The 25,691-nt window shown below is 37.9% G+C and overlaps 2 protein-coding genes across 2 annotated transcripts in view; both read left to right on the plus strand.

Moving 5' to 3' along the window:
• Window positions 1-1,999: 1,999 nt before the first annotated feature.
• mag (myelin associated glycoprotein) lies at window positions 2,000-10,143 on the plus strand. Its single transcript, XM_053326902.1, has 11 exons — window positions 2,000-2,092; window positions 3,314-3,389; window positions 3,541-3,909; window positions 3,990-4,286; window positions 4,787-5,044; window positions 6,801-7,061; window positions 7,331-7,639; window positions 8,532-8,631; window positions 9,238-9,334; window positions 9,628-9,681; window positions 9,985-10,143. Exons 2-11 carry the CDS (start codon window positions 3,344-3,346, stop codon window positions 10,141-10,143), a joined length of 1,950 nt encoding a protein of 649 aa, XP_053182877.1. The 5' UTR covers window positions 2,000-2,092; window positions 3,314-3,343.
• A 5,000-nt stretch (window positions 10,144-15,143) lies between these two features.
• LOC128366046 (sialic acid-binding Ig-like lectin 5) overlaps window positions 15,144-25,691 on the plus strand; it is a 53,175-nt gene continuing 42,627 nt past the window's right edge. The window contains exon 1 of the mRNA XM_053326695.1: window positions 15,144-15,209. Within this exon, the coding sequence (XP_053182670.1) occupies window positions 15,149-15,209 (61 nt within the window). The 5' untranslated portion in view covers window positions 15,144-15,148. The remainder of the gene's footprint in view (window positions 15,210-25,691) is intronic.

The following is a 25,691-nucleotide window of genomic DNA, read 5'->3' on the forward strand; positions in this document are numbered from 1 at the left end:
GCGAGTATGTAAGTGTGCACACGTATGCTCTGTGCTCTGTGCCAGCCGTTTGTCTGCCCCCATCAATGAGGCCGTTGTTGTTGAGGTTGGTGGTGGTGTCAGTGGCCCTGCCTGGCTGCTCGGCTCTATTCTTTTCTGCCGTAGCTGATGCACAGCCTCCCTGCCTGGACACACTCGCCCAGCTCTTGGCCTTTTGTTACAGTGCAGATGGTGGAGCTTGACGCAACATTGGAGAAAAGTTAGGACTGTCACGGTCAACAGTGTGGCATTATGGGCCAAGACGTCTTGAAATGTGACCCATTTCAGTCTGAGATGTCAAAGAAGAAATGGGAAAGTAGAGGACTGCTATGTGGCTGAGTAAACTTCCTCCACATGTTGATGAGCAGCATGACAAATCCATGGCCTTTAGCAAAGTCGAAGCCACTGAATTTTTCACTTCTCTCCATCAATAAGGCTAATATTGGTCACGAATTCTCCGGGGGATGTTGGGATGTGTTAATCATGAAGCTCAAAAGCACAATCCACTCTTAGGCCTGCCATCTGCACACACCGGCTGCTGCAGCATGAGGCTATCTTCTGCTTCTACTTCTTCATGTATTCATTTTACATCCATTGCACAACTAACAGCTATCATGATAATAGTATACATTTCATTAGCATATTAACGGTCACAAAAATGTCTTTGAGGAGATGAAATTGGTTAAGAAAAGGCCAGTTTGTATGTTATACACTATATGTAAGTATAAACAAAACACTCATAAATAATGGATAAAAAAAGAAAAAAAAAGAATTAATTACAGTATTTTCTGGTGTTGCATTTTATTTCTTGCATCAGACCACAGAGTGATGCAAATTTGCCTTTTTGTTAGTCAGGTGTGTAATCCACGTCACAACAAAAACCAGCATGTGGAAATGAAAAACCACAAATGCTTCATGTGAAATGAGTGACTGAAAATCCTAGTTAGTGTGAGGGATGTTTCTTATTTTACAGTTAAAACAGGAGCATCATCATGGTATACATTCATATGTGTTTAACAAATGATTAATCAGTCAGAGAGAGGTTTGAAGTACAGATTGTTTCACCACCATAAGAGTTTATTATGCAAAGCATGCAAAATATGCAATGACTAAATTGAATCCAACAACAGAACAAACAACAGATTCAATCGATCAATTGTTAACTCTAAAAGTTCTTCATTTGAAAGGATTTTGTGATGATCCACAGTCATGCAATTAAAGGGAAATATAGTACTTTTATTACACACATGTACATGTTGAGTTTCTTTCTTAGTCACATTAAGGCACATTAACACTCAACTGCCTTTACACTTTGAGTAGGACGTGTGTCTGTGAGATGGAGAGAACGATCATATATTAGTCATTTCAACATGAAATAACTCATTTCATTCACACAGAGACATACTGTATCCTGGCAATTAGGGGCGTTTATGGTTACTGTTTAATAGCAATTGCAAGAAAAACAGATAAGATAAAAATGTGAAGTGATGATTTATTTATGCAATATTCCAGTTTATCAGCAGAGACAGAGAAAAGAAGGTAAAAGCAACAAAAACAACCAAGAAGTACAAGAAACAAAGATTTCCAGTACAATTTTAATGCTGTCAGGTTTTTTTTCCCCCCATTTGTTTACATTCTGTCATTGCTGACTATCCGTCCCCTCGTTACCTCCTGATTTGTTTCTAGTACAGCACAGATAGTATCAGTAATCTACACAAAGCTGATGACATGATGTGTGGTGACTGGGGTTTGGCGTGGTGTCAGAGCTCAGCCAACAGTGAGTGGCATTCATTAGATGGGCTTACGTATGGAGACCATAATGAGTGACTCTACTAGTGGGAGTGGGGGGGCAAACAGGTGCTGACTGACGCTGAGTTAGTGTGTTTGTGTGACTTACTACAGCTCCATGTGAGTGAGGGGTCTGTCCGTGATGTCATTGCCTGATGATGCTGTTTTTTTTTAACAGAGAAGAAGGCTGTCGAGCTGTCTGGGTGTGAGTGAGCACCCTCTAGCGGAGTTGCTGACAAGCCTTCCTGCAGAGCTTCTGTCTGTTTCTACTCATCAGCGTTTTAAGGTAAGTCCCACAGTGACTTTATAGTGAAGATGCTTTTTTATTCAGTTACATAGTTACAACATGCAGATGAAACTGTGAATATTTTTTTGAATGCTTTGGAAAAAAAAAACAGTTTTGGTGAACAGTTTTCAAAAAAATATTGAAAATGAGGTCACCCTTTTTCCTGCAGGTTCAGTAATGGACTGAAAAGAGTGCTGGTGGTGTTGATGAACACAAACCGATTCATGCATAATTTTATTTTGACTTAACTCTATGTAGGTTAGGTGGAATGGTTTGTTGTGCATGTAACAGTGTAATATGATTAAGTGTGCATGCTCTCCTGATATACTCTGTTTTGCTATTTCAGTAGTCAAGTCAAACTAGGCCATAGTTTTTAATTTACAGAGACCACACACTCTAACTAATGATTGCCATTTCAATAAAGAGCTTCATGCTGTTTTAATTGATTTCAGTTTCTTCACCCTCTAAGGGGGCATCTTTTCTGTTATTTTGTTCATTTTTAATTGGAAAATGGATAACTTAACTTAGTTGTTCAGTATGTAATGTGGTTGATATGGCAGAGTAACAATGTGCTGCTCTGTTTGGTATTGGTTGAAACAATATTTGTAATTTAATTTAAATTTCTCATTTTCTGTTGATACAAACAGCATTGAAATAATCAAACACTGACATAACATTATGCGTCTCCTATACTGTGGGGTTATTGCTGGGTTAAAACCAGTGCACCATGTTTTTGTAGATAAATAATGTCAGGAAAGTATAAACTGGGAATTGCTTGTTGGCAAACACAAGATAAGTTTTACATTGAAAAGGAAACTGTTGCTATGTGGAAATCTCTTGTTACACAGTTGAAGGACTAGATATTCCTCTGTGGAATATTAAACTGGACCCTTGGGATTTTAAATCTCCTTTTAATCTAAAAAATGTTTAGTCATCAAAACATTTTCCACTTTCTTTTTGGTTTTCAATATTCTGTTGGGGAGAAAAAAAAAGGTTTTAGTTGTTTTGTTTTTTGGGTGCCATGCTATACTCCAAACCTAGAAACTACACTTTTAAATCTCAAAACCATTTGACAGCATTTGAATATTTGTGTGATTCTGAGAAGTAGATGGTGAGTCATACTTCCACCAATGCTGTAAACAAGACATTTCAGATTTTTTTCTATCTTGATGATAGAAATGATTGCATGTGATATAACTGACAGGATGTTATCTGTTTCAGAGGTCTATGGTTCAGCCTTGAGCAGAGACCATGTGGTGTTTGGAGCTGCTCTTACCGCTTCTGTTGATCATCAATGGTAATACAATCCTGCAGCTCTTCCTTGTTTGATGGCAGACATGATAGAGATATTCTTCCATTGTGCCTTACACTTATCACAATTCATGCAGTGACCTCTGGAGAAGACGGTTGTAAGCATATATCATTTAACGTCTCTAATCTTCTCTCAGATGCCAATTCTCAGTGGAATGTTTGGGTACCTCGGGACATCTCGGCCATGACCAACTCCTGTGTTGTCATCCCGTGCACCTTCATGTATCCGTCTGGTATCAGGCCGTACCGTGGCATTCATGGTATCTGGTATTTCGGCCAGCCTTACCCTCAACTTTTCCCTCCCGTAGTCTTCAAATCACGCACAGACGTCGTGCATGAGAGCTACAAAGGCCGCACCAAGCTGCTGGGTGATCTGCACCAGAGGAACTGCACTCTGCTCATCAACAACATTGGCACAGAGCACTCAGGGAGATACTACTTTCGTGCTGACCTTGGTGGAGCAAACATGTACACATTCCCAGACTTTTCTGAGCTCAAAGTTCTGGGTAAGTCACAGATTATTGACTGTTGTTGTTATCTTTGTTCCAGTTTTCATCCAGTAATGTTCTTCTCTTTCTTTCCTTAGAACAACCTAACATCGATGTCCCAGAGGAGATTGTCAGTGATGAGAGTCTGGAGCTGACATGTTACGCTCCTGACAACTGCCCCGACATGACTCCAGAAATCCAGTGGATGTACACCGACTACCTACCTGACCCCGAGTTCAGCTCTGACTACCTGGAGGAGAGCAACACAGCGGTACTCTCCAGCACCCTGACCTTTACACCAAGACCAATGCACAACGGGCAGCTCCTGGGCTGCAGGGTGTACTACCCCAACACAACATTGGTCTACGAGAGGCTAATTTCTCTAGACATCAAATGTAAGTAAAAGAAGACACTGAATGAAGCTTCCTGTGTCTCTGGGTAGCTCCACAGGGACAGTATTGTATTGGATGATGTTGTTTCTTTCATGAAATAGTAGTCCCAAAAATTACAAAAGAAAAATACTTTCTTAAAAAGCAAACTTAAATACTTCCTCTTTGGTGATTAAGTTTTGCGCAGAGCCACTGTTTAAGTTACAAAAAATGCATTACATGTACAGTTTAGTTATAATTTGGACACACTTCCTCATTCAAAATAACAAGAGGGCGTGTCCAAACTTTTGACTGGTACTGTGGCTTTACACATTAATTAATTAATCTTGAGTGAATATGGAACTACCACTCAAGTTAGCTTTCAGGTGACGGGACATGCAGAGTCCAAAGTGGATGAATGACAATGACTGATATAGAGACTGACACTGACCTCCATAAAACCAAGCCACTAATATGCCCTCACTCCATTATTTAATTTAAATCCAATGTGCAATGTTTCCCCCCAGATGCTCCACGCTCAGTGTGGGTGAATGTCTCCTCTGAGGTGATGGAGGGTAGCTCCGTGATGCTGCACTGTGAGGTGGACAGTAACCCTCCTTCCAAGATCTCCTGGATGTTTGGAGACCAGGAGCTGCTGTGGGACACGGCATCCAACGTCTCCCTCTCTCTGGATGATGTGACGCCTGCACAAGAGGGGGTCTACACCTGTGTTGGAGACAACGGCTATGGCATCATGAACACGTCACTCTACCTGGCTGTGAAGTGTAAGTCTCTGAATGTGTACTGTGTTTACACTGAGAAAGAGTCAGTATGGATACTAAAATGCTTGATTTGTGAATGTGCTGTTCACTTATACATTCCCCCACAATGCACAGGGGGATGGTGGCACTTGAGAGGGCAGACATCTCCTGAAAGAGAAAATATAAATAAAATGAAGCAAATATTTAAAACATATTTAAAAACATTCCACTCTCTCTTTGTGGACTTTAATTGGCAAGGATATTTATCTGGACATATTAATGTACTGTCTATTATATAATGATTTGTTATTATGATATAGAAAAAAATATGAGGAGTTATTGTATACAAATTGCAAAAACAGTAAAGATCAGTATATAATACATATTGGGGCTACAACCAACAATTATTCTCTGTTCTTTGATTCTGTTCATTTAATTTGTTCAATTAATTGCTTAGTTATTTGATCCATAAAATATCAGCAAATTGAAAATGGTGAAAAGATCTACCACTGTTTCCAAAAGGTAACATCCTCAGATTTGTAGAGAGCCAAAGAAACCACAATCATATTTGAGAAGCTTGAATTAGAGAATTTTCTTTTTAAAAATGACTTAAAACAATCAATACATTGATCAAAACAAAAATTAAATTAAATAAAAATTACTAAAAACACTTGGAAATGAAAGTGATAGATTGACTATTCATTGAAGCTCTAATATATACTGTATGCATTAGCATAATGTCATGTGGAATTAGAACATAGTTACACTGGATTTATATTTGGGTATTTATATAATGACTTAAAATTAGTTTAGATTGTACAATTAGTTTATCATCTGTCATCACTAACAATAAATATATAGTCCAGTGAAAGCCTTTTGAGTATCAAATACTCCCTGTAGGCTCACAATATGGCTCTGAAATGTATATAGCTTTCTTCTTGGCAGAAAGCTGTTAGTTTGGATGCACAACAGCTACAATTTATTTCAACAGTGACTCAGAATCACAAACAAGAAGGCCTTAAAACATGCATAGAAACTTCTCAAATCACTCCTGGAGCAGAGTCCCCATCTCTTACTTTTGTTGCTTCACCAATAAATCAATATGTCCCTACTCTTGACAGAGCTTTGGATGCGATGGCAGAACAATAAAGAAGTGTATTGAACAATATTGTGGGGCAAGAGCCAACACTCTAATAGTATAATACATCAATGTACTTTTTTTGGTTTGTACAAACATCGAGTGAAAAATGGTTTTCCAAAAACGAACACTTTTTATTTTCCTCTGAAGTTGCCTCACCATAGTATTTTTTTTGTGTTTCAGCTGTATAGCTCTTCCATTTTCTGAACCTGTGAAAGGACAGTAACAATCAGCATTTTCAGAATTCAATGGATTTACTATGCATACTAATATCCGTGTGTACTTTATTTTGCCACTTTTCAAGTGTGAGGACACTACATATTAAAAAAACTGCTAATAATTAGCTTGTGGTATGGTTTTTGAGGGGTTTTACTTTCCTCTTGAACAGTTAACAATATGAGTAGGCTGGATGAGGTGAATGCAGCAGAGAGGTCCCTTTTTGAGGGCAAAATATCTGTGAAAAGTAATCACTGAAAAATTGCATTAATCAAAATATTATATATACCATAAAATTTATAATGAGGCTGATTATACGTTTTTCGTCTTATCTTTTACATAAGTTAACATTGTGTAATGTTTTGATCACCTGAACAAAAAAGAAATCTGGAACAAGAAACAAACTGTTTTTTGTTGTTGTTGCAGACCCTCCCCGTGAGCCCCTTGTAAACGAGTCTATGACAGTACAAGAGGGAAGCTCACTGTCCCTGCACTGCAGCACACAGGGCAGCCCGGCCCCGACCCTCACCTGGCTGAAGGACGGGGAGCTGGTTGGCACCATAACTGCAGATGAGCTGTCAGTGCTGGAGATCGTGGAGATCACACCACAGGGAGATGGACAGTACCGATGCCTGGCAGAGAACGAGCATGGACGGGCCAGCAGCTCCTTAAACATCACTGTTGAGTGTGAGTGCTTCACTGCTCTGCATCATCAGTGCTGTCAAAAAGTAGGATAAAGAATAATGCTTACCTGCAGGTCAAAGGTCATAGCACTACCTGGATCATCTGTCAGCACTTAATAATAATCTCTTGAAAAATGTTCTATTTTATTTATTTGATAGCAACTATCTAATATACATTAACACAAAATATGAAGTGTTACTGTGTGAAAAAGCTTGTTTCACATCACGCAGTAGTGAAATTGTAGCTCTTTACTGTGCTGTCTCCTTCAATAGATGCCCCGGTCCTTCTGGAGGAGTCCAAGTGCACAGTGGTAAGGGAGGGTGTCCAGTGTGTCTGCATGGCCACAGGAAACCCTGAACCCACCATCGAGTTCTACCTGCCTGACCAGAACATCACCATCAACGAAACAGACGGCCGGTACAACTTCTACACACACACAGATGGACACACCTCCACTGGAATGATCAAGCTGCGGGAAAAAGGCGAGCGTGTCAACAACGGTGGACCAGCTGTTAATGTCCACTGCAGCATCTACAACATGTATGGAAGAGAGAGTGTACTTCTGGAGCTACAGCAGGAGAGTGAGTACAAACTGCACACTAACACTGACTCATGTTGCTTTTGATTCTTGTTGTGATGTTTGATTTTTAAAAAAAGTCAGAATTTCCTCCCTCTGCTTCTTCCGTCCTTATTAGTATATCACATTGCTCTTTGCCATTCATCTCCATTGGTGTGAAAAACAAACAACCAAAAAAAAAACCTATTCAGAACACATACATGTGCCACATTGTTGTAATGGGTGACATGTTCTTCAGTTTAATGTCACTTAATCCAATTTATAAGATATAAGAGTCTGCAGCAGAAAATCCATAACAAATGCACACTTTACCCCTCTTTTAGTAACATTTGCTTAAAACTACAGTGTCCAACTATTTAAGAAAATTACTGAGCATTTAAAAAAATTAAATTATATATCTGTAACTATTAAAGTAAATATACTTCCATCTTCAGTAGGAACAAATCGGCTCAGGGCTGAGTGCCAGTGACAGAATAGAGAATTGTTAAAATATTATGAGATGGACTGACATGGCTTTGGTCTTTCATTAGATTTGTTACCAAAAATAAAAATATATATTAATATCAGCCTTATCCTTTACATTTTTTGTTTCTAGAAAAAGAACATGTTTGTTTTTAGATCATCCTATTCCTATTCATATACTTATATGTATTATCTCCTCCTTTGGCTATACAAACAGCTACCATCATGTCATTCAGTTGGTTACAGGGGGTTCATATGGTGATTTATCTTTAAACTGTACAACAAGAATTATGATTTTTTTCTTCTTCCTTTTCCCCATGTTCATCTTTTACTTGTGTTGGTGTTCAGTTTATCTCTGTGTCGATGCAACTAATCTAAAATTAAGTCAAACTTCTTCATTTAAATTGCACTATTCTTCCTTTTTTCTTCTTCAGAAAAGTACATGATGGCAGTTATAGTTGGCACCATCGGAGGAGTGGCGGTCATAGCCTTCATCATTGCAGCAGTGAGATACGTTGGCCACAACAACAAGAAGTGAGTATGAATGGACAACTAATGGAGAGGCCAATGCGAGGCAGAAGTCATTTTCCTCACAAAGCATTTTTTGAAATCCAAGGAAACACTTAAGCCTAGTCATCCATTCTAAAGCACATTGATGCACATTTTATATGAGTGAATGTGGGATTGATGTAGACGTCAGAATCATTTCTCCTGAGCAATTTCAGTTTGCCACGACACGTCCCCGTTGAAATCCTTGGAGATCCACATTGGCTGCCTTATGGAGTGGGTTAGCAAGCTGGACTAACCTTATATTTTGCAGGCACAATTCCCTGCTCTGACACTGCTTCTGTATCCTTTACCTGCTATGCTAAATAAAACCCAGGTAGCCCTCTTAACCAAGGTGCTTTATTTTAGTCCCAAGGCATATTTGGACCCCCAAAATTGCAAGCTTTCTCACCCCTGAAGTGGGTGTGAGCTCAGCAACTAAACCCATGAAATAACCACGTCACTCACAGCCACAGTTGGCCTCCAGCATAACCTTATAAGCTTGTTGTTTTAAAATGGATGCCCAGGCTTGGCGTGTCGCCCTGCATTAGTGGCAGTCGAGACCGAGTCTGATTATGTGACTCCGTCCCCCAGAGAGAATGGCAACCCTAGGCAGGACGTGGTCCTGGAGAACCCAGCTTTGTACTACAGCGCAGTCAAGAAGGACAAACAAAATCTGAGGAAGAAAGTGGTGAGACATGCTGATGTCAATGATTATGATTATGATGGAGGATGGGTTGGATAGCCACTCTCAGCTTGTTGGAGGTTACAGTGTTGTGTAATGAATCAAGTATTAAATTATGAGACCCGATTTACCCTCTGAAAATGAGGTAACAATTTAGACGTTTTGTTCCTAGAAGGAATATCTCCCACTACCAGTCAAGTACCTCCAACCATGACCTTTCGAAAAACACTGTTTTCTCTTGCTTTCATCGCTTCTCTGCATTTTTCTGTCTCTTTTTCTCTCCCCTAACTCTTGCACAGCTTAAGACAGAGCTGTTGGGCTCAAAGTTTAACTCCATTCTAGAGGAGACTACGGTAAGGTTCCTAAACAAATCCCCATTAAAAACACAAGCCTCAGTGATAGATGCATCTCCTCGCATTTCAGCTTCTATGTTCTGTACACTGCCGTTTGTTTCCGAAACTGCCTTCTGCATGGCTGCCTCATTGCTAACAAACACTGCCAAACTAACAGGAAACATCTCAGTCGCCTTGTCAGTATGTCGACCAGTAACCACTAACATCTTTTCTTTATGGTGTCTGTCACGCTCGTCTGTGATCTGAGGTGCCGCCAGCACCTTGCCAGTGATTCTTTCTGCTGATTGGTCTTTCTGTCTGCAGGGAGAAGACGGGGATTATCAACATGTGGGCTCTTTGGCAGAACTGGAGAGGCAAGAGCTGAATTACGCTGCTTTGGAGTTTATCGGGGCTAGGTCCAGGGAGGGGGCCTCAGGGAGGGGGGATGACGGCAGCAACTACACGGAAATCAAAGCCAAATGAATCGCGATCCTTCCCTGATCCCTCGGCTATGCGAGACGCAGTGGCAGCCCTGTACCCTCCACATCCTCTGCCCCATAAACTGTGTAATTACTCCCCGTCCTCTACTGGATTTCACCTTGCATATGATGACTCCTTGTTTTTCATTTCTTCAGATTTGTCATATATAATGCCAGTACTCCCCCCTCATGCTGCCCCTCCTCCATTGGACGCCCCTTCACATGCCACCATTTGGGAAAACTGGTACTTTTTAGGTTGGAACATGACCCACTGGACAATGTAAAAGAAATTATTTCCAGCCTCAGTTGTAGTTCATGGGCTCTAAATCACGCAGTGTTAACCAGCTACCACTTTTCTGTTTCCTCTATATTTCTGTTCATGTTATTGTCAAAGGGCAGGCATTTGGAGCTTCTCAGCGCTTGCATACTTCTCATCATTTGCTCTACATCTGTCTTGTAATTGTCACTGTGTCTGCTGCCAGTCGAAGCGTCAGGGCAAGGAGTAACCGCGCTTTCTGTTATCTTATCTTTATGTGTGTCTATCGCCTGAGAGTGATCCCTCTCTCCGACCGAGGCGAGAGAGGGAACGCATCTCAGCATCTTGGTTCCACATAATTGTATTTAATGTGTGCTGTGACTCAGTAGCCTCTCATAACAATTGAAAAAAAAAATAGTCACCATCACTTTTGATAATAATTGAAGAGGTTTTGTAAATGTGGTCTACCTAGAATACAGAACTTCAGTGTTTGCCAAGAAATGTCTAGTTCTGAAGAATGTCACAGCTACTATAATGTCCAGCATTTTCCAGTTAACTGATGCAGTTAACTGTGGTCCCAGCTCACTGTCTGATCTGGAAAACACAGACCGAAAGCACAACATACTTGTGAGCGAGCGGCCAAAGTGTTATCTCTTTTTGACAATGTGTGTGTGTATGCGTGTGTGTATTCAAATCGTGCTGAAAGATCACAGGGCTCTGATCCCTGGGGTCTTTGAGAAGTTTCGAGCATCACTTGTGAAGTGGATGCCTTTATTCTCACATGGTTGCATCAGATGTTTTAATGACATAAAGTGATGCTGACTAGCCAGTTGGTTGTGCTATTCAAAGACATTTGATAAACCTGTGATGTAATATCAAAGCTTACTAATAGTCTAACTTGATAATGATGGTGTCAATAATATATATTAATAAGATGTATATTGATAGGGAAAGGGATGCCAGTATGTACAGTAAACACCCTGCATGAGTCAATTGCCAGCAGGCACACATTTAAGTGTTACAGTGCCAATGTGGCAAATGAAAAACAGCTTTGTCACACATTGTTCAACTACTTTGACTGAAAACTGTCTTAATATGAGATAAGAAAACTGTACCAACCTCTAACTAGCAGTCAAATCATGGACCTCAAAGTATAGAAGAAGCTACATTTACATGCAAGGAGTAACTTTGTTTTTGACTTTGCTTTGGTTGATTTATAACGTAATATAATACCTGTGTATATCTATTGTTCCCTATCAACCATTAAAAATCAAAATCAAAGCAGCAGAGGCCAAGATATCCTGACTTCAAACAATGGGTCTTACATTTCCCAACATGAAGCCAATAGAATCTGTCTGTTAGACCACCCAGTGAACTTCCGCATCTTTCACACATCCTCTATTTGCTCAGGTCTTTGTAACCCTGATGACATACTCAGGGTAGTTTTCTTGGACTAGACAAAGCTCCTTCAGAGCTGCAGAGGACATTATAACACTGAGGCTGAGCAGTACTGTCCATTACCTAATACCTGACCTCTACAGTATGTCAGTAAGTCGGTGGAGTTTCCCTTTAATGTATTGGAAGAATATCACTGTGCTTCTTTCACTTATGCTCCACCTCTCTCACATTGCATCACATCTTGCAGATCACACATTTCTCATAAAAGTGCTTAAAAATCGCTCACAGACACACTCACAGTCTGATTGTTATTTTTAATGGGTCAAAAACCTGTATTTTCACTTCCAAATGTAGTGAAAAGGCTAATTGATACTTATTGTTTAATTTTATGTTGGAATTTTATTTTTTAACACTGTGAATCCTGATAAACTATTTTGTTGTCTAAATGAATGAATTATTTAGACAATGACCCATCTGATGATTCATTGTCTTATGATTTTTCCCTCATAAACAGACATTGTTGCATAGTTTGTACTGAAATGAATAAGTAAGTAAAATCTGGCTGGAGATGTGCATCTATTCATGAGGATTGAAATTTACTTTTGATACACATGCTTTGACCAAGGCATTATGAATTTATGTTGTGAAATAAGGCTGTCTCATTTAAAGTGACAGGTTAAGTTCATCAAGTCAGCAGCGTGCCTCTGTGAGCTCCCTGTAATGGTTTTAATACACCAAAGGCCTCTGATTATGGTTTACTGTAGACTGTAACGGCAGTAATGGCAATATGAAAACAACAGAACATTACAGTTTAAACTATTAACATGGACCCAAAGAAATCTCTCTCTGCCAAAACCCCAGTTTGAAACTATGCTGATAAAGCTGGCAGCTGCTTCTGTCACAGGGTAAAGAAAGGATAATGAGGATAATAGTAAACAGGATATTTTTTTCTGACATCAAAATGTACCCATAATGCAGTGCTGTGTAGGTCTGAGTGTGTAAAATACATGCGTAAGAAGTGAGACCATACCGAGATGTGTGATAATGTGATACAAAATAATGCGTAACTTTTCCTGCAGGTGAGTGAATGCATCACTGTTCCTATTTTAGTAGTCATATTAAATTTGAGTTGCTGTATGCATTCCCCTTTTACAACCTTTTTTGTTCATTTATTGGCCAAATAATTGCTGAAATGTTCCCCTAGTCTTATCATGAGCCAACTATATGATACATTTGACTGTCAAAAGTCAAAATTTAATGCTGTTTATTTTTATAATAACCTGAGCAAGTTTACAAAAGCTTTCCAGTGTTATGGAGTCGATGTACTCCAGGCCAAAACAGGTTAAAAATTAAGTTCTCTGTGCATGTAAACACAGCCAGTGTCAAGCAGCTATTCTGAGTCCTAATTTATTAAGACATTGTTCTGTTGACTTGATAATGGAGGGTTTCAGATATAGTATGCTGGCTAGTATTATTAAAATTGCCTGTGAGTCAATAACTAATTCATGACTCACTGAGGTGTTTTTATTTTTTAATTACATTTTTTTTTTTTTACATGGGGCACGAAAAGTAGAAGTATCAAATATGTCTTACCTAATCTTCTGTCACAGTGTGTTGAAAAGCAAATTTGTATGTCCTATACTTTGTGGTGATCATAATTATTATTATTATTATTATTATTATGGGGAGTTTTCTTTTCTACATATATGATTGACACAATAATTCAGATCAGGGTTTTGCAATCTCTACAAATTAGCACTGTTACTTAACAGTAGGATTTCCCCAGTGATGTATTTTGCTTGCTCTTTTATTTTACAACAAGTCTTTCATGCCTCAAGCAAATTCATCTGTCTTCAGTTTTCATGCGAACATAAATAAAATAAAAACAACATGAAATGGGACCGGTTCATTATTGATAGATAAGAAACAGTGATTATATCTGTTTCTTGTGTTTTATATCTGTGTTTTATTTAAACTGCTCATACAATGACTGACATTGTAGGAGCACCTCATTAAATATAATACTACTTATACGCATTAATCTAATTTAACTCAGCATTAAATAAATCAACATGTGGTGTATATGAAACAAAATATAATAATTCACATGCCAGCAGAAATATGCCTCTCAACTCAGTTTAATTTTTTTAAAGAAAAAAAGCTGACATTTTTGGTCAACATACTGTACAGTAGGTTCATCATAGACATGTTGGGTAATATAAAGAGAAAATGAAAATCCTAACCCGATACCCATTTGTAAATCAGAAATGTAAATCAGTCAACAAAAAATGTGATAAAAAATACAAAGAGGACATATTCTAGATTGGTGTGTCTTGAACAACAATGTTGGCATGTCATGATATGATTCATGCCTTTTTTCATAGAGAGTTCTGTAACACAATAATAATAAAATAAAATGTATATTATATAGGTCATGGGTCATATTATTGGCCAAAATTGTAGTTTGTAAATTGAGTTCTTAAACTACAAAAAATGACCCAAAAAGTAGTTGAAATACTTGAAATATGAATGTAGTTTAACTACCAGCAAGTTACAGCAAATTGTAGTTAAGCTATAATTCAACTACATGTAGTTTAACACTGCCTCTAAAACACTTTCACAAAGAAGGCAGAAGTATGCAAAGAGGAAGAAACAGTTCAGACAGGAGACAGACAGCAGAGACCACGGTAAAGAGAAAACATAAGGAGGTAAAACAAAACATTTAACAAATCTTATAAATATCTGAACATGTTGAAGTTGTTTAAGTCATTCAACCTTTTCTGAATAATGTAAAAGTCAGTGCTGTTTATCTGTAAAGCATGTTGCTTCTGAAACAGATTGTGGATATAAATCATGTATATCAGTCTCAGAAGAGGAGACATAATGCCTAACACTGGGCAGAAAGTCTTGTTGAACAAAGAATAAAGAAATAGGAGAATGAGTTTATGAATACATGTGTCAGAGCAGAAACAGTCAGCAGAGAACACAGTAGAATAAAGCAGGTGAACAAGAAAAAGAGGTGAAACACATTTTATTTATGTTTTTGAATGATTAAATTATTGGAAAACATGTCTCTGAATTCCCAGAGGTGGACTGTGCTGGTTCTTAAGAGAAGGACAATAAGCTATTATAGGAGCTGGTGTTTGGGGTATCAATGATTCAGGGGGTGTAAAAACAATTAAAAATCAGATTAGTCACACCCTGGGTAAAGTCATAGTCTAATTTGATTAAGCAACAATGGAATAACTAAACATGCAATGTCCTGTATGAACTTCCTTTGCTTCAGTTTCATCAACTTCCTGCAGCTTCACTGTGAAAGCTGTGAGAGGCCGACTGTCTCAAGCGTCAAATTAGGATGTTTGTTCTCATCTGGGCGACTCTGCTCTTCTCTCTGAGAGGCACCAGTGCTGACCCAGGTATCCTTTATTGTCATCATGTCTCAACACCAACATCAAAGATAATATAAACAAAATGTTTACAGTAATAATTTGCTGCTATAAATATCCTTATGAACATTTTCCTGAGGTGATTTCAAGTGCTTCTGACTTTCTGAAATAATATAATATTGAAATTGACATTTTGTTTACCAAAGATGGTTATTGGTTATGAAATATGCATTGAATGTGTTGCCAGGTTATACAAAACAGGCACAGACATAATAGTAGCCTATTCCTCATCATGTATTATCAAAATCTAAATGTCTTCTGTCCCATTTTTCTCTCTCTATTTGTAATAACAGGTGCATCACTGAGGCAAACACAAGACTGTCCGGTTCCAGGATACTGTATCACTCTTCCTGAAGGAGAAATAACAGCAGAGGCTGGCCTCTGTGTTGTGATCCCGTGCTCCTTCACTACTATTTTTCTCTTCACACCCCAACATATAGTTTGGTACAAATGTGAACCGTTGAAAGAAAGATGTAGTGAATCTGACACAATATTCCACACAAACAAGAACAATAAAAAAGTTCAGCCTGGGTTCGAAGGACGAGTGTCACTGTTGGAGGCTGACCTGAATCGAAAGACCTGCAGCATCGTCATCAATGACCTCACTGAGTCAGATTCTGGATCATATCAGCTCAGAGTTAATGGTAACATTGGAGGGAAATCGGACGGATTGACATTCCCTCTGAAAGCGACTATCTCTGTTAAAGGTATGAAGACAAAATAAATATATACAGTGATGATGTTTATTGTTGGACCTCTGAACTGCACCAACATATCAGGTCTATTTATAGTCTTAATTGGGCATCAAGTAATATTTGGTATTACTCCACAGAGGCACTTGTCGACCTCTGTGGGAGACCAGTAAGTGCTTAAACAGTTCCTGATATAGTGTAATTCCTACTTATTGCCTCAATAAAGTATCTGATACTGAAGTCTAAACTTAATTGAACGATACATTTGAGACTATTGACCTGATTCCACTCATGTACTATTCTACTATTAGATCCTAGTCAGAAGCCCACAGTGATGGTTCCTCCGCTGACAGAAGGACAGCAGACCACACTGACCTGCACTGCTCCTGGTCCCTGCTCTGGATCCGTTCCTACAATCACCTGGACGTGGAGAGGAAGAGGAGAGGACACCACTGAAATAACAGGAAATCTAACAGAGAGAAAAACTGAGAATCTAACTGCTGTCACTCAGAGATACAGCTCAACTTTGACCTTTAATGCTTCAGCTGAACACCACGGCACCCAGGTCACCTGTAAGGTCGGCTTCACAGGTGACAAGACTACAGAGGAGACGGTGACTCTGAATGTGACCTGTAAGTAACACATACTGTTCTGTATTTAATCAGTCATTTTTATTGTCTAAACTATCAAAGATAAGTCCTCAGAAGTCATTTCTGGTGGTTTTCTAAAGCTCAGGTCTGAACTGTGTTTAATTTTACATCATCAACAGCAGGAAACGTTGCAAATTACAGCTTTTATAACATTTTATAAAATGTCTTTGTTTCATAGATGTGAGGGAAAATTAAGAGTCTGTTGCTACAGCTGATCAGAGAGAAATGTTCAGAGGCCTGAAAGCATGTGGAAGGAAACTAATTCAATTGTCACAAAGTGTACAGCATGACAACAACACTAAAACAGTTATACACTCTACGTTGTGTCATTTCTTATAGTACGTCCTGTGCAGCACTGCAGTCCTGCCTGTGCAGTCCTTCCCTGGGTCCTGGGTGTATCTTTAAGTGTGAATGTCTTCAGCATCATCTACTTGATTTTCCTTTGGTATGTTACTACTTCTGTATTTTGAAGCCTTTGTTTGACTTTAAGACAACAAAGCACGGCTTACTCTTTTCTTCTTCTCCAAAGGAGCACTAGAAGAAAGGTGAAACCACTTCAAGAGGACAGAACGTACACATCACTGCAGAAAAGAGACCAATCAGCAGAGTATGATGTAATTGGCCACCCTCAGAGCTGACAGTGTCTCTAGGCTTAAGTCATAACTATCATACATCTTCAGTGGAGGGTTCCTTGCTGGAAATTAGTCATTGATGCTCCTCCAGCATTATTGAGTCTGGTTGAATGACAGAAGTTATTTCCATATATCGAGAAGGAACATAATTATATATATAGTTATACTTTCAGCATGCAAAGTGGCTTAAATTTGTCCTTGACTGGGATATGTAGGTACATTATATTTCTTTTTCTTGTATTTGTATTGAATGAACCTTAATTTATTCAGAGTCCACTGTGCACACATTCATTAGCAAAGCTGTTTTCCTATTCATACAATACACACATTCACAATTCAGAGGGACAGATTTTCAGTACAAAGTTGTCTGGTGATGAGTATTGAGAAGCTCCACTGACACAATTTTCTAAGCCAGTTTGGACTGAAACTGTAGTTTACACGGTGTAAATTATGTATATTATCAATCTTAACATTTATTTTGAAAATATTCATTAGATGTAACTGTGATTTACTGCTTTATATTTTAACAAGTGCCTTGAGTTTCTGATAATTTGCTTCTTATGTGTAATTGTTGGTGGCAATAAAAATATAGATTTGTAGATTTGCTGTTTTCCATAGTCCTTGCAGGAATTCCCCGAGCTCAACCAACACAGCTATGATTATTTAGGCCAAACTTAGCCTGATATTCAGGTTACCCTCTATTTCTGGGCTTTGGCAGACACTAAGTATTTTCTCCTGGTGGGTTTAATCAATCTAAAAAGATGAAACTATTGGTTGTTGTCCATTAAGCTTAAGTGTGTATTATCGACAACAATAGCCACTGCTAACTGTTAAAACATAATTTTAAGACAGAATAGTTACATATTATAGTCTTAAATACTATTTCTATGAATGAGATTACATTATAAAATCACCAAAATCTGGTAGATAATATTTTGGAAGAATTTGAAACTGGTGCAATTTCATTGGTTTCTGATCAAGTCAATGAATTGTCAGTTGCAGCACAACCTTTTCAACAAGTGGGAAACTTTGCTGTTCTTACTTTCAGTCAGCTCTGTTCTAAACATAGTAATAACAGGAAGTTTTCAGGTACACTGAGAATACAGTCATGCCACATGAGGTAATGTATAAGGTACTTAGTGGAGAAGAGTACTTACATATATTAAACAATGAATAAAAGACATTAAAAGTGTTATTAAGTTAAATGGAGAAAATAATGGATGCAGATTCTTTATCTTTATATAATGCATGTTAATCAGCAACAGAAGTTTTCTTTCCTCATGCATGAATACAACAATGCTCATTTGACCCACATTACTCACATGGCACTGCATTACCTCTGCAAAATACATTTCATCCCAAAAACTGTATGAGGTGAAATGCTCAGTACATCTACAGTATTACTGTAGATGGTTTGTGAAGATGTCATATTCATAAATGTACTTCCCTTTTTGTGAAAATGTCAAACAACTTTGCGGTTATGGAGAGGAAATAAAACAAACACAAAAACAAAAAATGGCTTTTATTTCCTTTCATTACTGAATTCAGTTTTTCCAACTGTGTAAATGTAAATATTACAAAATTATTTCAGTATAAAAATGTTGCAGTCTAATGAAAGGAGGAGTCACTCAACACACATGCAGAGAGAAGGGCACAAAAGGAGGATGCTGAGAGGAAAGGTCAATTCAGAGCAGATACAATGAACAGAGATCATTGTGGAGAGAAGAGAGAATGAAGCAAAAAGTGGTAAAACAAAACATTTTTTAATATGAGTGTAGTCATGATTGATTCTTCTTTGACTAATGGTAAAATCTGCATGTTTTACATATGTATAGTAGTGTGTGGAGATAATTGTAGATATTTATATTTTTGTTGAGCTGTTGTAAATCAACATAATGAAGAATGAATGATGAATGAACACATGATGAAGGTGTTAAATCTACTGATCAACTCCAGAATAGTTCAAAATGCAACATCTTATTCATTTTCAATGCTATTGTGTCTCAAGCCAATCTGTGCAATCAGTGCTATCAGCAGAAACTGTTTCCAGTCAAGTTTCATCAGCTGAACTATTTATTTTACCGTAGTTTGCTTCTTGAAGGAAGAAACTGTCCTATGAAGTCTCAACCATCAAATACTGTAAGGATGTTCGTTCTCATCTGGGTGACCCTGTTCCTCCCTGTGAGTGGCAGCAGTACTGACACAGGTAGAGTATGAATCTTGAATGTAATGATGTTACAAGACCAATATTGAATCAAAGCCAGTCATAGGAGCTATTAAAGATACCCCCCAGGCATGTTATGAGGTACATAAAAATCCTCAATAATAACTTGTGTCTAACATGGTTAAAAATGTTCAGTTATGTTGTTAAAATCCTTAAAATTACTGCTAGTGCTTCAACCTCAAATCCCAAAAATATAACTAATGCAAACACATTGTTGCCAACTGAAAACTCTCAGTGTCTGTACATTGAAGGCTTCAATTATCTGCATCATATGTGTGTAAACTGCATAATGCACTGTAAGCAGATGTGCTTTCACATATCATGCTTGTAGGAAAACACCTTAAACTGAGAGTTAAGTTGAGCACAGAGAAACTTAATCTCTTTCACAGATGCCAATGTTTTCTTTGTTTTGGCCTGCTATTTTCTTTTGGCCTGATAACATGTCCATTGAGAAATGTGCATTTAATTTTCTAACTGTAGTTATATCAGTGGGTTAATTGTAACATTTTGCTCATGTAAAAGTCTTGTTCAGCTTTTGGTTGTACTAAAAGACCCGATACGGAGTTGGCTGTTACTAGTATTTCTGGTAGGTACATTTAGTGTTATTGTTTTTAAGCCCATTTTTGCAAGCAAACATTAGCATTAGCATTGTCATTGCCTATCAATGTACCGTGCTAACCAAGATACCAGCTAGTGTTAGTCAGCTACACGTTCTTTTCCAAATATGGTCACTTCTGGCTCCAAAAATCCAAAATGACAATGGCTAAAGCACCAAACTTGACGCTTCAGAACAACGCCCCTAGGAACAGTGCCGGCTTTGAAACCAATTTGACATAACATTTGATCACATTTTGAAAGAATCCATTCAAGTTAGCTGGAGGGCAAAACAGGAAGTCTCTAGTGTGCATGCTTCATGGGTGCATGGGGCCCATACGAGTGTTTGCATTAGGTTTTCAGGAAATGGCTTTTTTGGCTTTATGTACCACCTAGCAACATGGCCTTCCTCCAACAGTGTATAGTTATCTTTATATATCCAAGCTTATTTCAAATTATTAGATGATATGTAAATCTAAAACCTTCCTCTTTAGCCTGCATTTTTATTATAGAAGTCATCCATTTGTTTTTCTTGTGTTTAGGTGTTATGGTGTTTTTTTTTTTTTTTTTTTGAGTTTATACTTTTGTACAGATGTAATTTTGCTTTTTAAGATTATTTTGTTTAATTTTATGTTAGTTTTATATCTCTTAATATCTTAGGCTTTGAAATAAGTGTTCTTATCCTTTGAATTAGTGAGTCTTATTGACTCATAAATAAGATTTCCAACTACGGTCATCTGCTTTGCTGATGTTTCAACCAGTCTGAAGATCTGAAATTATGATTGTGATTTCCATATTTCAAATGTCCATCCATATTTCAAAACTGACTATAACAATACGAATAATTAGATGCAAGGCTACTAAAAACTAGCATCAGCATTTGACCTGATGAAGATCAGAGTAGGATTGAAATGTCCTATCTGATTATAGTTAACAGCTGAGAATTTCCTCATATACAGTATGTACCTTTATCTTTGACAACATGTGGAAAGCAGACTGAATAGTTTCCAAGAAAAGGAAGAAATGATTTTTGAAGTGTGGCATATGTAATTGTTGGTGACAGTAAAGACCAATTTGTATACAGGAGATATTTGTTGTAGTTTCTCAATTAGTTCAGTTTAGTTTCGTCATTTCAGATGTATGCAACTCAAATACACATGGAAATTAATAAAGCAAATAAACATATGTCCTTGTTTTCTTCATCTCTTTTAGAAACAGCACAAACCAAAAAAAGGCAGTTTCTGACTGAAAAGGTATAGGTTGAACCTTTAGCTTATAACACCTACTGAAGAAACAGAAACATTAATTTGATTTTAGCTTCACTATAAATATGCATTTATTTTCCATACTGCTTATTCTACAGTGCTTCCCTGGGCGCTGGGTGTATTTTGAAGTGTGAATGTCTTCAGCACACTTATTTTGGTATGCTGTGAGGACATATATTGCTCTGCTGAATCATACACTGGGCACTTTATTAGGAACACCTGTGCAATCTAATGCAATCCAATACAACAGCTCTGCCATAAATTCTACTGCTAAGTTTACACATATTCAGTTTTGTTGATATTATCAAACAGGTGATAATTCTACTTTATGTTAATTTTTGAGGTTGTGGTGGGTGGTGGTGGTGATGTTGTACTGGATTACATTATATTGAAAAGTGTTGCTAATATTTTACCACTGCATTAACATACTGAATTTTATTGCTGCAGTAAATGTAAAAAGTCATCAGTAAGGTTAGATCTATAAAAATGCACCATATTTTATTTATATATTTATTATAAATAAAATAACATTTGGTGTACTTGAGTAAATTGTGAAATCACCCCCTCAGCTGTGAGTCATTTGCAGCCTGTGCCAAACTGTCGGTTGCTTGTTAAAAAGTTTCAATCCTTGCTGTATAAGATTAATATTGTAGGATATTTTGTACCCAATATTTACATTCACTTCATTTGACATAGATATTCATATTACATGTATGTCTTATATTTAGAACCCATTCTTGTATCCTCCATATTTTGTCATTCAACCTATTTTAAAATCAGGAAATGAACAGAGCAGTGTACTATTTGTGTATGTTGAGAAGTTCTGTCCTACATGACTGGTCATAGCTGAACACAGGCTTCCTTATCAAATGTTACCAAGCAAGTGGACTAGTGTGACTACTTCTCCGCTGGTATAAAATTAATCCCGTACCTCATTCTGAGCCTCTCATTGCTATAGTGTGTGTACGGTGATGATTAAAGGCAGTTTGATTGCAACAAGGAACTGTGACTTTAGTATTAACTTCTCTCTCTTAGACCAACTGACCTTTCAGCTGCTTTGACAACAGTAACTATACATATACTGCACAATAAAAACATGCAGAAGTGCTCCCTAAGATGCTGCATGCTGTTAAAATGATCAAACAGGGTGAATACATATACTTCTCTATTAGTGTCTTTAGGTGTTGAATGCAGTTTGACAGAGACAAGAGTTTTCTATTCCATACACGACTAATGTTCATTTGACCATCTTTACTCATCTGGCACTGCAGATATTAGCCAGTAACACAGACCATTTACAGCAATGCACAGTATTTATTATTCACATTGTGCATTGTTGAAGCAACTTATTTTTAAAATTCAGTATGACATACAGCCATACAGCAACAACACTTCAAAACACATCACAAGTCACAAAAACACATGGTTTAGTGCATGTGCTTCTGGTTTAAAAAAACTGCACATTTGCAGTACTTCCCTCTTTTACAAAGGGTGCACATTACTTAACAGTCACAGAGAGAGTAAAAAAACATTACAACAAACAAGCAATAACAACAAGCAATTCAAAATGTTTTCTGTTATGTATTGTTCAGTTTTGAAGGTGAAAATGTGTCATTAGTTAAATAAAAATACATTATGACACTATAACTGTATTTGGTGGGCAGACTCAGTAGAGGAGAAATGTTGCTCAGTGATTTGCTCATAAACTTCCTGAAACCCACTGTTGCACAACGAGTGGAGAAAACTGAGAAACACTCAGCAGAGACTGTGGAGAGAGGATTGCCGCAGACAGAAACAGGTAAAACACAACATTGGATACATTTTAAAAATGTATTTTTAAACTCTTAGTTGGAGTAAAAATTAAGTTTTCCTAATTTCTGAATTGAAATTGTTTAAAATGTGTTCCCACATTCCTGGCTTCTCTGGTAAAGAAAGTAAATCACATCTGAATACTGGATAAAGGGTGCATGAGGATGGGAGGATAAAAGAGCTGACAAGGGCCCTTCAATATGGCAGGGATTATAAATACTTATTGTTATAATAGTCATGTTTTTCTATTCAGAATCTTAGAACATATCTCACAAAGTTTTTAGCAATAAAAAATGTTTAGTGTGTTGACATCCCTGCGTAAAGTACTCTATGTTCATCTTGCAACTGTGGAATATTTTTTGTGTAACATCCTGTATTAAGATCTGTGATGTCAACTCTTCCTTGCTTGAACTTCCTGCATGTTTACTGCATTTTTAGTGTGACAGCTGTCGTGTGGAGGGAGAGACTGACTGTCCCAGCCATCGAATTAGGATGTTTGTTCTCTTCTGGGCGACTCTGCTCTTCTCTGTGAGCGGCACCAGTGCTGACACAGGTATACATCTTTATTATCATCTTGTTTCAATGCCAGCATTAAGAAAGTAAACAGCTATAATTAATGCATAATTTTGTTTTCCTGAAGTGTTTCCAAATGACAACTATGTATATTTTCCCACCTTGAATTCAGCAACTCATTAGTAGCATCACACACAGCATCTACTCTGGGATATAGTATTGAAATGAATCTTTTGTTTACCAAAGAAATTGTGGATGACATTAAATTCTGAACCATATTTGGGTTTTCTACTAAATGCTGCTGACAACACAAGACAAGACATTTATATGAAAAAGAAACAATCCTACTTGTAGTATACATTATTTATTGAATATATTATCTGCTAATGTCATCTAAATATATTCTGTCCCATTTTTCTCTCTCTATTTGTAATAACAGGTGCATCAGTCAGGCAAAGACAAGACTGTCCGGTTCCAGGATACTGTATCACTCTTCCTGAAGGAGAAATAACAGCAGAGGCTGGACTCTGTGTTGTGATACCGTGCTCCTTCACTACTGCTGATACCTTCACACCCCAACATATAGTTTGGTCCAAATGTGGACAATTTAGTAGCAGCTGTAGTACTATATTCCACACAGACAAGGACAGATATGTTCAACCTGGGTTCAGAGGACGAGTGTCACTGTTGGAGACGGACCTGAGTCAAAACACTTGCAGCATCGTCATCAATGACCTCACTGAGTCAGATTCTGGATCATATCAGCTCAGAGTTATTGGTGTCCGATATGGGTCTCCGGACAGATTGACATTCCCTCTAAGAGCGACCATCTCTGTTAAAGGTATGTAGACAAAATATATACAGTGACAATGTTTACTGTTGGACCTCTGAACTGCACCAACATATCAGGTCTATTTATAGTCTTAATTGGGCATCAAATAATATTTGGTATTACTCCACAGAGGCACTTGTCGACCTCTGTGGGAGACCAGTAAGAGTTTAAACAGTTCCTAATATAGTGTTTCCTACTTATTGCCTCAACAAAATTTCTGATACTGAAGCCTAAACTTAATTGAATGATAACTTTGACACTATTGACCTGATTCCACTCATGTACTGCTCTACTATTAGATCTGAGTCAGAAGCCCACAGTGATGGTTCCTCCACTGACAGAAGGACAGCAGACCACACTGACCTGCACTGCTCCTGGTCTCTGTGCTGGATCCGATCCTACAATCACCTGGATGTGGAGAGGAAGAGGAGAGGATGACTCTCACATTACAGAAAACACAGAGACTCTGACTGCTTTCAAACGGAGACACAGCTCAACTTTGACCTTAAATGCCTCAGCTGAACACCACGGCACCCAGGTCACCTGTAAGGTCGGCTTCACAGGTGGCACAGCCACAGAGGAGACGGTGACTCTGAATGTGACCTGTAAGTAGCACATACTGTTCTGTATTTAATCATTTTTATTGTCTAAACTATCAAAGCTATGTCCTCAAAAGTCATTTTGTTGGTTTTCTAAAGCTCAGGTCTGAACTGGGTTTAATTTTACATCATCAACAGCAGGAAACGTTGCAAATTACAGCTTTTATAACATTTTATAAAATGTCCTCGTTTCATAGATGTGAAAGAAATTAAAGTGACTGGGAATACAAGTCTGAAGGAAGGTGAGACCCTGAATCTGACCTGCAGCATTGAAAGCTTCCCTCCGTCTTCTATCATGTGGACTAAACTCTCCAACAAAACTGTGAAAAATGGAAGAGAAACTAATCTTCAGAACCGCACAGAAACTGACCTGCAGATTGACCCTCAAACAGCCACTCTTATCATCCCTAATGTGACAGCAGAACACACTGGACAGTACATGTGTACAGCAAAACATTTGAACAACACCCTGACCAAAGAAGTTGACATAACAGTTAAATGTAAGTATACTCTTCATTGAGGTAGCTAAAACTTGAGTTACATCCATGAGATTTTATTGTCTTCTACTGTCGTTGTCTTAATATTGGCTTTGTTATTGCTTTCTCTGTCATGTGTCTTTACTTTTGGACTATACTACCTTTT

Source organism: Scomber japonicus, chromosome 10 (assembly GCF_027409825.1).
Source record: "Scomber japonicus isolate fScoJap1 chromosome 10, fScoJap1.pri, whole genome shotgun sequence".
In the NCBI taxonomy this organism is placed as follows: Eukaryota; Metazoa; Chordata; class Actinopteri; order Scombriformes; family Scombridae; genus Scomber; species Scomber japonicus.

Coding starts and splice junctions, on each gene's coding strand:
- mag (XM_053326902.1), top strand. CDS start 3,344: ATGTGGTGTTTGGAGCTGCTCTTACCGCTTCTGTTGATCATCAATG. Junction 5,045..6,800: donor ACTCTACCTGGCTGTGAAGT/GTAAGTCTCTGA, acceptor TTGTTGTTGCAG/ACCCTCCCCGTGAGCCCCTT. Junction 8,632..9,237: donor GTTGGCCACAACAACAAGAA/GTGAGTATGAAT, acceptor TCCGTCCCCCAG/AGAGAATGGCAACCCTAGGC.